This window comes from Alnus glutinosa, chromosome 8 (genome assembly GCF_958979055.1).
Source record: "Alnus glutinosa chromosome 8, dhAlnGlut1.1, whole genome shotgun sequence".
In the NCBI taxonomy this organism is placed as follows: Eukaryota; Viridiplantae; Streptophyta; class Magnoliopsida; order Fagales; family Betulaceae; genus Alnus; species Alnus glutinosa.
In genome coordinates this window covers 3,063,051-3,076,218 of record NC_084893.1, presented here as the reverse complement: position 1 = coordinate 3,076,218, position 13,168 = coordinate 3,063,051, and the positions used below count along the sequence as shown (strand labels likewise).

Below are 13,168 nucleotides of genomic sequence, written 5' to 3'. Positions count from 1 at the left end.
AAAAAACAAGAAAAAAAAAAAAAAAAAAAAAAAACACAAAGCTCCATAGCCCTAAAATGACTAGGAAACCCAAAGCTCCATAGCCTTAGAAGGATTAGGAGAACAAAAGCTCTATAACCCTAAAAGGACTAGGAGAACAAAAATTTCATAACCCTAAAAGGACTAGGAGAACAAAAGCTTCACTGGATCTAGGCCAAGCCAAGGGAAAAACAAAAAACCTCTGTAGCTCTAGAAAGATCGGGAAGGAAGCACCATTGGGAGATGGAGGCGTGGAACCTCCCTCCTCCTCAAACACCTCTCTCTTTCTTCTTTCTTCTTTCTTTTTCTTCTCCCTAGGGCCGGCTAAAAAAAAGTATGTAGACTTGTTCCTTGAATATGATATTTGAATTTGATTATTTAGATTGAAGAAAAAATATTCGGATGGAAAATAAAATTGAATAGCAAAAAAAAAAACTAAATCAACACGAATAACGAGAGAGGGAGAAAAAAAAAGAAAAGAAAAGAGAGAAACATAATAATTTGGTTTATGACCTATATTTAAGTGTTAAAGTCTTTAAAGCTACATTTTATTTTTATTAGCTTGATAAAATTTACAATACAAAAAATTTATATTTATAAAAAAATTGTGATAGATAAAAATAATACAAATATAATAGATGAGAATAAAATCAAATCTATTAAATTTTATTATAAGAGATTAATTAAAATCACTCATTTCGTCCCCTTCTATCAATGGGTCATTTTGTTGCGTGTATCAAAAAATCAGTTGGTTCATTCATGTTGCGGTGCATGTGCTATCAAGTCAACGCTCCATCTAATTTAGTGTGTTCGTGTTAGCACCGACATATCAACATATCCACCCTTGCCATCACGTTGATGTCATTAAAGAAAAAAAAAGAAAAAAGAAGAAGGAAGGATATATAGTAGTGGGGTTCTTTGGCAACCCACTTCCACCCTTGTTGAGGTGGCTCACTAGGAACTTCTACACAGTGAAAGGTGGTTGCGAGGCGGGCGCGGGGGAGAGGGGTTTCCTGTTACCCACCTCTTGCTGTGCTAGAGTGGGTAGCGACTAGCGAGTGAGCTCCCCATCACAACGACCCTTGCAAAGGGTGGGTCATAAAAATTCCCTGCGATGCACCCCAGCACGTAATGAGATGGTTGTAGGGTGGGAGTCCTCATTGATAAGGGGCGGAACCAAAATTTACAATTTGAGGGGGTTAAATTGAAAAAAAAAATAAAAATTGGGAAGGTCAAAATTATAAAAATAAAAAAATTTAAGGGTAAATTTCTATTTTTTTTTGGGAGGGGAAATCCATGAGGCTTGAGAGAGCCAGGCCCCCCTAGCCCATGGCTGGTTCCGTCCCTGCTCTTGACCATTTCTCTCTTATTATGAGGTGAGTAGTGGGAGAACCCCCCACCCCAATAACCCTTGTAGAATGTGGCTTGCAGTCCTTGTGAAACCCCATCCCCCACCCCAATAGGAGTTGAGGTGGTTGTGGGGGGTTGTTGGTATGGGTCGCGGGGGATCGCCTTCCCTGCGACCTCCTGCCCATAGGGACAGGGTGTGAGTTCCCATGAGCAACATATGGGAGTGTGTCGTTGGAGAAAATCCTACTATCACTTGCAAAGGAGAATTCTGACACTTTCTTCTTATTTTTTAGAAGATACGTTTATATACGTTTATATGACAGTATTGACGTTGACGCACTAAACCAAATGGACAACTGAATTGGCACCACGTAATGATTTGGCAATGCTAACATTAAGATATATGGTACACATGGTGCAATCTGATTGGACCCCTGTTGATTTTTGTTGTACATGTGGCAAACAACACATTGACGAAAGTAGACGGAACGAGTGATTTTACACAACTAAAAAGCTTAAGGGCCATTTCTCCGAGGACATTTCTCAATATCCCTTCATCAGACCATCACAAGTTTCAAATCTTTACAGTAGTGGCTTGTGACTTCTATGGTTTTATAGGATTAAATCTCATCATAAATGAATTGCCATTGATATCCGTCACATCTCCAAACATATCAATTTGACTGCTTTGGAGCACTATAATACTTGGTATCCGTCTCTCCCCACTGTTATAGAGATTAACAAATGGATACCTCCTAAACCACTATGAGTTACAATCAATTTTGATACTGATATCAGAGATTCTTTCTCGATGCAAGCTGCAGTCTGTCGAAATTCCCAAGGTTGCATTCTTCATATGGTATCTCAGCTCTCTCCCCCCCTTGTCATCCAAACTATGGTGAAGCACTTGCTGCCAAATTTGCTGTTTCACTAGCGTCATCTCTACAACTAGATCACTTTATTCTGGAAGGTGACTCACAAGTTGTACTTTCAGCTCTTCAAAATCCTGCTGATTCTCAAGAGTGGAAGATCTCTTCCCTAATTATGAGAACGTTAGGATCCATCCTAGCTTTTTACTCTTGGAAAGCTAACAAAATGATAAGAAGTGCAAACTTCTGTGCCCATCATGTGGCACATTGGGCCGCAACCAGATTCTTTTCTAGTAGCATTCCCATTTATCCTCCTCCTCCTTTTGTAAGTGGTAAAGACCCTCCCCCCCTTTAGAGGTGGCTGGCATCTCTCCACCTAGTTTTGCTTTATTGTTGTTTGTTTCAAAGTATTTATAAAAAAATATAAATAAAAAAAAAAGCTTAAGGGCCAAATTTTTTAGCACTTTTGAAAGGATCTGGCTTCCATGCGGTAATAAATACTACGGCATGGATGCTGTGAAATTTTGTGTGGTCAACATTTTGTTAGGTTGGCATTTTTCTTTTTCAATATATTTTCTTTACTAGCTATAAATGCGTTCACTTTCATTTTTGCTTTTCCTTTACTGTTTCTCTCTCTGGTTTCCTCCATTGCAAACTAAGCTTTCCAAGCTTTCTGAGGGTCCCTCTCTCCTGCATCTATAAACACATATACAAAACCTACCAACCATTTTATCCACCTTTGCTTTTCTGTCCTTAAATCCACCCCCATCTCTCTCTGGCGACGACGACCGTGTATATATATATATATATATTGTACCATTATTCAATATTCAAAAATTTATTTCCCAAGTACAAAGTCCTCAAAAAAAAAAGTATTGATTACTGTTTGCAAAATAAGATTCTTGCTCTAAAGCACATCGAAAATACTCTTTATTTTATATTACAAATGGCACGATTTTTAACGAGAAATCTTTTCTTTTTTGGCAAAGGATGAGGATAGTTTAGAAATATATCGAGGTAAATATCTTAATTTTAAAAGGTAGAGATTTACTTTGAGACTTCTTAAAAGAAAATTAATACATCTAAATTTATGTTAGTAGACTATGAGTCAGAGTTTTTATTTTATGATTTTTTTTTTTTAAAAAAAATCATACGATATAAAGAACATGTTTTTAATAATAATATGTACTGTTAAACGAATTCAAAAATAAATAAATAAATAAATTGTATTATTAAACCTAATTGCATATGTTTATATAAAAAAGTTGTATTGTAACAAAGTTCATCCAGCTAGCTTTAATTTCAGATTTTAACCATCGGATCTTGGTTTAATCAGATTGAATTGAAACTTTGACCCAGCCCATTAGCAGTGTCCCATATTCTTATGAGAGTAGAGTTCAGCCTCAATTTGAAACTCAAAGTATCAAGCCCAGCCCATAGTGCACCCTAGGATGAATTAAGAAGCCATTTGCATTTCTTTTTTTAATATTAATCGTGCGAAAAAACTTTAGGAATTTCATAACTATATTTTTTTTTTTTAAAAAAAAAAAAATGGAATCGAGCACTTTTACATACATAACAAATTAAGCACAACGTTCAACAACGATGATATCAAATATACAAGGAAAAACTTCCTTGCAAAGATAAAGCGCCGCCTTACACAGGGATAAAGCTTCATTGACAAGGCGATAAAGTACTTCACCATTAAACTCGAGTCTAACATGAATAATCTGCCACTTCTGCATACCATTCAAAAGTCTACGAGTATCCTCGATGAGATAGTCATTGTAACGACCCACCTCCAATAACACAATATTGTCCGCTTTTGGCTCCCCAAACAAAACTTCTCAGGAGGTCACCTTACAAAGATAAAGAGCCTTACACAGAGATAAAGCTTCATTGACAAAGCGATAAAGTACTTCACCATTAAACTCGAGTCTAACATGAATAATCTGCCACTTCTGCATACCATTCAAAAGTCTACGAGTATCCTCGATGAGATAGTCATTGTAACGACCCACCTCCAATAACACAATATTGTCCGTTTTTGGCTCCCCAAACAGAACTTCCCAGAAGGTCACCCATCCTGGGATTGCTCTCACAGTAGCACGCTTAACTGCGGAGTTCTGATCGGTTCATGGCCATCACGGCTTTAAAACGCGTTGTGTCATAAAGGGTGCATTTATACATATAAGCACATCCTCATTCCCAGGCGATGTGGGACGTCACAGTCATAGTCGCTCCAGTTTTGCCCATATTTTTGCAGTGTCTGCACTCATTTGTATTTATCTATGAAGCAGTGGCTGGTTTTTATGCACCCAAGATCGAATGCAAATGATATATGCTCCTCCTCTACACTGGTCTGGCATGTCATATTATCAGTACTATTTTTCGTACAGAAGTTTCCAAATAGTTCATCCACTGATCGAATTGCCTAAAAAATTGCCAGTTGAAATGCCAAAAAAAACATTTATTCGATCCATTTTCAAATATTGTTAGATATATGTTTGCAGAGGGTCTGAGTTAGGGTGCCTTCCCTAGAAGAAGTCTAGACATATACAATATCTACGCTAGATATCGATCTCACCCAATCACCCTGGCCATGTGAAGAATTCTTCGATCAATTATATATACAGCTTACCAACATTTAAACCACAAAAGCAAATTTCCTTACCTATATTGCTATACATATCGAGAACGTACGTCCAACTCTCTAATCATTAATTCCATAGTCAAACATGGTTGCCCCCCAACATGTTGATCGAGGCAATACGCCTCCAAATCATGGTAGGTTAACTCACAAGACTACCCACTAATTGGACGATTAATGTTAAATGATCATAATTTTTTCAACTACACTCTATTAAACTTATATATATTATTAGACGGTGACTAATTAAGGGGGTTAGAGGGGCATGCCCCCTCCGGCCGGCCTCCACCAAAATAAAAAATTGTTAAATTTCTATTTCATCCCTGTTTTAGAACTTTTGATTAATTCTCGCATGCATTTAAAAAAATAAAATAAAAAATGCATGTGATATGCACGCTGATCAGTTGAAAAAATTTCCTTTTAACCCAAATTTAGAGGGAAACTTTGTCCATGTTAAATTGTTTGGGACATGGAACATTATGATGTTTTCTTATCTACGTTATATATTTTATTCATACATACATATATAATGTCAAATTGTTTGGGACATTGAGCAAAATCCGGGTAGTTGCAGTAGGTTAGAATCGACAACAGTTGGTTTATCAAACAACTACCCTCTCTCTAAAAAACATCCTCGTTAGTGCCTACTTTTTCCACCAATACGTTGCATGACTGGCATGTTTAAATCCACCCCAAATCTCCTTAAACGACTGAGACAAACATTTCACTGAGATAACTTGGAGGGGGCCTGAAACCGAGGAGCTGCTTATCAAACATGAAGAACTTCCCGGCCATGGTAGTAACAATTATGGTGGCCATCCTAGGAATTGCCATGGATGGATACAATTGCAAGGTGGTGCAGTTCATATTTGGCGACTCTCTCTCCGACGTCGGAAACAACAAGAACCTCGGCAGGAGCCTGGCTCAGGCGAACCTGCCTTGGTATGGTATTGATTTTGGCAATGGCTTGCCTAACGGGAGGTTCACCAATGGACGTACAGTCGCTGATATAATAGGTACTCCATGCATGCCTGCTTAACGAATTATATATATGCACATTGGTAGTACACATTTACAGGTTCATGTCTCGGGTTTGGATCGTGTCACGAGTTATGATTGAATCAGACCTCTCAACCATAACTTGTTAATTGTGTTAAAATAATGTAAAAAATTGACGGTTCTACTTTACACGTTATATTAACTTGTGCATATTCAGGTGACCAGACCGGCCTCCCAAGGCCACCAGCCTTTCTGGACCCATCTTTAACCGAAGACATAATACTGGAAAATGGAGTCAATTATGCATCCGGAGGTGGTGGGATTCTGAATGAAACTGGTAGCCTCTTTGTAAGTTGCAGATTTCAAAGGTGGTATCAAGAAAATATCTATGGGAGTAGCTCCATTTAAGAGAACTGAAAGTTTTGTTTTGGTGTCTTGCAGATTCAAAGGCTTTCTCTTTACAAGCAAATAGAGCTCTTTCAAGGGACAACAGAACTGATAAGAAGCAAAATTGGCAAAAAGGAAGCAGACAAGTTTTTCCAAGGATCTAAATATGTGGTTGCTTTAGGGAGCAATGATTTCATTAACAATTACTTGATGCCAGCTTATAGCGATTCATGGACATACAATGATCAGGGATTCATAACATACTTAATGGAGACTCTCGAAGCACAGCTTAAGGTTAACTAAACTCTAATTAATTATCAATTTTTTTTTTTTTTTTTTTTTCCTACGTTTTCAAATCGCAAACACAAACAAACCTTTTGGTAGAAATTTATTTGTAATGAGAACGTTGTTTCTTATTGTTTTGGGTATAGATATTGCATAGCTTAGGGGCAAGGCAGCTGATAGTGTTTGGGCTAGGGCCAATGGGTTGCATTCCACTCCAAAGGGTCCTCAGTACAACTGGGGATTGTCAGGATAAAGCAAACAAACTGGCTCTCAGCTTCAATAAAGCTTCGAGCAAGCTGTTAGATGATCTATCTACCAAACTTCCCAATGCAAGTTTCCAATTTGGAGATGCTTACGACGTGGTCAATGACGTGATAACCAATCCATACAAATATGGTGCGTAGATCTACTTTACTCATATGATTACCTCAGCTGCATTCACATTAATGTTTACACCATGCGAACTGTTAGTTTATGTTTTCTCAAAAAGAACTTGTGTAAATCAGGTCGATCTTTTACACCCACCAACATTAGCTTCAAATACATTAATAGAAAAAATGTCCGGGTAAAACCTAAGGGTGGCAGTTGATGTTCGAGTGTCAAAATCGAGTCGTGTCGTGTCGAGACATAGATATAAGATTATATAGGTTAACCTTAACATGATCCCTTTAATTAAACAAGTCAAACCTTTCAGCCCTAGTCCTCTAATTTTGTATTACTTTCGTGTTAAATTCACAGGTCATGTCAAAAATTGTCTGCCATTATGTCGCATGTCGGCTTCGGATCGTGTCGAAAAATATGTATAAGACTATATAGGCCAACCCTAACCGACCCGTTTAATTAAACGAGTCAGACTTCTCAACCCTAACCCTTAATTTCGTGTTGAGTTCGTATCACATTCGCGGGTCGTGTAAAAAATTGCCAACCTTAAGCACAAAGGACTTGAAGTTAATTACTCTCATCCTAGAAAAATGAAGCCCCACCCCCATTAGGCAGAGTAGAGTTTGAGATGGAATATTTCATGCAATTCTTCTGGCTTTCTTTAATAAGCCGTAGCCTTTTTTATGCATATTAATCAATTGTGATGAATGAATTTGATGGTTTGTAGGGTTCAATAACTCGGACTCACCATGTTGCTCCCTCTACAACATTCGACCTGCTCTTACATGTACTCCTATATCATCATTGTGTGGAGACAGAAGCAAGTATGTGTTTTGGGATGAATACCACCCTACCGACAGTGCGAATGAGTTGATTGCTAATGAGCTCATCAAGAAATTCGGATTCGGCCAACCCGCTGCTCCTTCCCCATCCCCTATCGTCGCCCCATCCCCTGAGGGCTAACAATTCTACTAGTTAATTAATGCTGTTGTTGCTCCACATGTCTAATTTTATTTGTGATTTTCCGAGAGTTAATAATATAACATAATTACTGCTATAGTTTTTGAATTCTATTATATTATATGCTCTGTTTCTATAAAAATGATTACTTATTGGTTACTCTGTTCATGGCATGGTAGCCTTTGAAACAAACTTGGGCACCTCGGAAGCTATGTTAGGATACAGGGGTTGCAATTTGTGTTCATGTATCGAGGTATAGATATTAGATTATATAAACCAACCCTAATCAGATCTATTTACTTAAACAGTTCAGACTCTTTAATCTTAACTTGTTAATCACGTGTCATGTCAAAAATTGTCAAATCGTAAATGACACGTGTCGTTCTCAGGTAGTATCAAGACGTGAGTAAAAGACTATAATTCAACTATAATCCGATCCATTTAATTAAACGGGTCAAATCTCTCGACTCTAATCCAGTAATTTTGTTTTGGATTCGTGTCGAATTCGCAAATCGTATAGCAAATTGTCAACTCCTGAAAAGATAGATTTCATTACTAGACACGAATAAAGACTCTCCAAGTCCAATGCAATGATTCTGTTTGTGGATGAGATCAAGCATGAAAGCAAAGCCTAATCATGACTTTCCTGCTATGATAAATCGTTTTAGAGCTTTCTTGAGTTCCTTTTCATCCATTTCTAACTAGCTATTCTTAGTAAATAAAAATTTAAAGAATAAAATGTGACTTTGCATTTTCTTGTTAACCTCACGGACAAAAGTCCAAACAAGTATATATTTGTTGGTACAGTTTCCGGTATGGTGACGTGTCGCCTAAGGATTCGCTGCCTGACTTTTTACCGAACACTTCAACCCTGCAAAAAGGAACAAACAACTCGTCGGGGGTGCCGACCACGCCCACTCCGATGCCTAAGTCAGTCTAAAAGGTTTTCTGTATAGAATCCTTAATCTTAATCTCAAGAGCTTAGAGAATTCGTCTCTTATACCTGGTGTGACGATCTTTATTTATAGGCCGGACCTTCTTGACATTGAGTTGGATTAGGAGTTTGAGGAGTCCTAGCCCGGTTTGAATTTTCATCATATCTTCTGGAAATTTGAATAGGAGTGTTGAATCCGCAGTTGATTGCGTTTGTACTTCTTTAAATTCGATTCCATGTCAATAATCATCTTATCCCATAAATCATGGATCTGTAGTTTATCCCTGATCTCCTGGGATTCTATCCTTATCGAATTCTGAGACGGGTGTGGCGCATGGCACCTTCCTAAGAGATTGTAGCACATTTCAGCTGACCTCCGAGGTGATGATATCCGAGACGTTTCTGCTTTTACCTGGAGATCTCGGGATATATCCGCACCATAACAGGGTTGTGTAAGTCCGAGATGTTTATACTCTGAGATGTTGACTCATCCAATGGATATAACCCCGAGAAGATACCGCACCGACTCGATATCATACCGAGGTGTTATTACTCCGAGGCACAAATATCCGAGATACGTTCACTCCCTCTTGGCTGGGAGATCTCGGGATATTTTACACACCGTAACCTGGAATTTTAAGACCGAGACATCGTCATATCTCCGAGATGTCTTCGGACCTAAACGTCCTTCCCTTTACTGGATAGAACCATGCGGAACAAGTAGCCGAGACATAACTCCGAGATGTCATTGGATCCACGTGTCTCTAGGGTTGATTTTATCCCTAACAGTTACCCCCCTAATTCTCTAATTTCAGAAATAAACGGAAATAAGAGAATTACTTTCCAGCTGCCAGTCTGTATCTGATGTTTGCGCAGGGCGCGTCTTTTCAACAGTTCAAATTTTGAATTTGACCGCTTCTTTTCCCAACGTTGACGTCATCTCTGCACAGCCGCCTTTTTGTCATCATTAAATGGTATCGTCGAGGCAGCGTATTTAATGCTGAATTTACGGAAGGCGCGCCTTTTCCTCTTCGGAAATTTTGAATCGACAGCGCCCTTTGGCATTTCGGACACGTGGTAGTGGAGGCGTTTAAAGTTGGGATATTGTACTGTTCACTCACTGATACTTCTTTTTCTCGATACTCCATTGTCGTCTTCCTCCCCAAACTTTTCCTTTCTCTGTATTTTTCTGTTTCTGCCTTTCTTCTTTCTTCCATGGCTCCCAAGAAAGCTGTCTCAGCCTCGTCTCGGGTTCGGACAAAGAGACCCGACGGCTCTGTGGATCTTTCTCCTTTGGAGAGCAGGGTCGATTCCATCATCTTCGCGAAGCATGAGGGTGTCCTTCGCTCGAACTATGAAATTTCTCCAACTGTGAAGATGTTCTATCAGGCGCCTGGAGCTCGATTCATTAATGGCGGCGATATTACCCTTTATGAGAGGATGTTTCTTGCTGGGCTTCGATTACCGTTTCCGGAGATTGCTCGAGACTTCGTTCTTTTTCTGATGATCGCACCCAGTCAGATAATGCCAAATGCTTGGCGGTACCTGTTCGCCTCTTACATCCTATGGAGGCTTGTGTTGAAGAAGGAGATGAACATCCTGCAATTCTTCCACATCTATAGGCCGAGGCAGACTGCAGAGGGAATGATTGAACTCTGCAGCCGTCACCCGCCTGTTTTCATCAAGCTCAAGAGTGGGCTGACGAACAACAAGTTCTGGGAGATGCAGTTTTTCAGAGTTTCCGGGGAGTGGGAATGCCCCGAAGGTACTCTCCTTCCTGAAGATCGTATGATGCCTCGGACTTGGCAGTTGTTGCGACCTGACCGAAGTGACCCCCCTTCGCTCACTGTATCCGAACTGGAGGATGTTAAGGAGATAAGTGGGTGGTCCGCTGCCAGAGTCAAGGCCGACAAGTTTGAAGAAGTCGATTTTGACAATCTCGTCACCGAGGAGAATATGAGGCAGTTTCTCGGATATGACATTCCGAGAGATAAACAGTTAATCACCAAGAGGGGAGCTGTCAAGAAGAGGAATGAAGCCCCTCCATCCCCGAGACCTATGACTAAGAAGAGGTCACCTGAGGAAGTTCTCGGGGATGTTCCTGCACAAAAGAAACAGAAGATTCCTTTGGCCGCCTCGGGTGCGAGGAGAACTCCTCCTTCGGCTCCATCACCTAGGGTAAGCGTTGAAGAGGGGTCTGCCAGCTTTCGGGGTTTCATTCCCGAGGCTAGTCCTGCTCCTTCCTTTGTTTCACGGGATGAGTCTGGCTCCGAGGCTTCGTTCCATGGTGAACAATGTGCGGTACCTGAGAGGTCTGGAGAAGGAGAAGGAAATGTACCTGAGGCCCGAGATGTCCCAGTTGCGCGTAGGGTAAAGCATCCGGCCAGGAAACGGAAGCTTACAGGCCAGGACCGAATGGCTCAAAGACTTGCGGACGCCGGGCGATTGTGGGGTAAAGCGGTTATAATACCTTCCGACAAAGAGGAAGTGCGTCAAGAGCCTGTCGCTTCAAGTGGTGACTTTCTCGAAGAGATGAATGAAGAAGTCGGCACCCCCCTAGACGAGCCTTTGGCTGAAGAGTCTGAAGTAGAAGGTACTCCCCGAACTCCTTCTTCGGAACGTCCAGAAACACCACCACCCCCTGAAGAAAATCGTGAAACGGGGTACTCCACCCCCTGAGTTTCATGTTCTGCGCCTATACAAACCGAGACTCCTACTGGACTGTCCGAGGCTGAGGACGTTGAAGAGCCTTGCCCCTCTCGGGAAGTGATTGATCAGGGGGTGCCGGGATCTGCTCCTGGAACTCAAAGTCCCGATCAACCCGAAACAACTCCCCATGTTGGAGTGGCTGAGGAGTCTCGGATCGAATCCGAGAACGTTACTCCTGAAGCTGGCGTGCTCCCCGAGACTTCTACTAGGAGCGAGTCTCGTGCTGAGGCCAGCCCAAGTACCGGGGCTGTACCTCAAGTGGGTCCTAGCTCTTCCTCCAGGGTCTCGGCCGGCTTCGAGATTTTGGGCAGGGGTCTTCTGGGTCATCCGATGGAGGCCATAAAGAACTTAATCCCCGAGGGATATCTGGGGAATGCAGGGGCGTCTTCTCCCGAGAAGATCGCCCAAGGCATTCTCATCTCTCATTATCAGGTAAGTTTCTGGAGCTAGGACTTTTTATTCTGTTTGCATCCCGATTCTGACTTTGCTTACTTTTTTCTTGACAGCTTCTTGTGAAGATGACTGCCCTCTGGCAGAAGTGCGAAAATTGTCCTGCGCCTCCGCCCACTCCGTCCCCCGAAGTTCAAGCCCGCATCTCAGGTTTAGAGGATGAAGTTGCGGCGCTGAAGTCTCTTCTTCAGTCCAAGGACGAGGAACTCGCGTCCCGGGAATCAATTATATCCGAGATGCGTTCTGCTAACGCTCGTTTGAGTAACGAAGTGGCGGAGGCCAACGGTCGATACGCTCGCTCTATTGAAAGTCTTTCTTCCGAGCTGGATCGTGCGGACCAATTGTCTATTCGTTTGTCGGCTGTGCAGAATGAATGCTCCGAGGCGTGCAAGAATGCGTTGAGTGCCGAGGCTGAAAAGGACAAACTCAAAGATGAGGTTGAAAGACTTACAGCCGAGAGGGATAAAGCTCTCAAGGCGCAGGATCACTCGGAGAGTCTCTTGATTCGTCTCAGGGCTAGATATGACGCCGATCGGGCAAAGCTTAAACGTTATCAGAAGCAGTTGAGCTATGCGCCTTATCTTCGGGATCAGAGTTGGGGTCGGGGTTGTCATTGGGGTTTCGAAAATTTTCGAACTTTGGTGACAAATCCTCAATATAAATTTGATCCCGAGACGGTTGATCCGACGTTGGTGGGTTTTCCAGAAGAAGCCATTGACGAGATGGAGGAGTTTGGTAAGGACTTCATGCCCGACGTTCCGAATTGGGGTCTTGACGCACCAGTTCCCGAAGAAGACCCTCTTGACGATCCTGCTAGCTAGAAGCTGTTTTCTTGAATTTTTATCTTCTCTTTTCTTTACCTGTACATTTTTCTTTGTATAAAACTTAGAATATGATATCTTTTGAATGAAATTTCTACCTTCTGCTTAGGCATTTTCTTTTCTGTTTTCGGTGTCGGATAAACCGAAAAACCTTTTCTGCTCTCGGTGTTTGACAGACTTTCCTGCTTACCTTAATGAGTTACCCTCCACAATCTTAGTCTGCGACCGCAGGCTAAGTCGTTTGAGGTGGGTAGTTAGATTGTTGAGTTTTACCTTTCTTTTAATTTCTTTATCTTTGAAGGCTTCAATCTTTCAACATTTGGAGACCTCTAACCGAGAGGTTTTCTTGTCTTAG

At 41.2% G+C, this 13,168-nt stretch overlaps 1 protein-coding gene across 1 annotated transcript; it reads left to right on the top strand.

Annotated features, from left to right (window-relative positions):
• The first annotated feature begins 5,569 nt into the window (after positions 1-5,569).
• LOC133875237 (GDSL esterase/lipase At1g74460) lies at positions 5,570-7,998 on the top strand. Its single transcript, XM_062313285.1, has 5 exons — positions 5,570-5,903; positions 6,104-6,234; positions 6,328-6,567; positions 6,705-6,954; positions 7,667-7,998. The coding sequence occupies exons 1-5, from the start codon at positions 5,663-5,665 to the stop codon at positions 7,900-7,902; spliced, it is 1,098 nt and encodes a 365-aa protein (XP_062169269.1). The 5' UTR covers positions 5,570-5,662; the 3' UTR covers positions 7,903-7,998.
• Positions 7,999-13,168: the final 5,170 nt, after the last annotated feature.

Excerpts from the sequence above, each read along its gene's own strand:
- LOC133875237 (XM_062313285.1), top strand. The coding sequence starts at position 5,663 with ATGAAGAACTTCCCGGCCATGGTAGTAACAATTATGGTGGCCATCCTA. Across the intron at positions 5,904-6,103 it reads TACAGTCGCTGATATAATAG|GTGACCAGACCGGCCTCCCA; the intron begins GTACTCCATGCA and ends GTGCATATTCAG. Across the intron at positions 6,235-6,327 it reads ATGAAACTGGTAGCCTCTTT|ATTCAAAGGCTTTCTCTTTA; the intron begins GTAAGTTGCAGA and ends GGTGTCTTGCAG.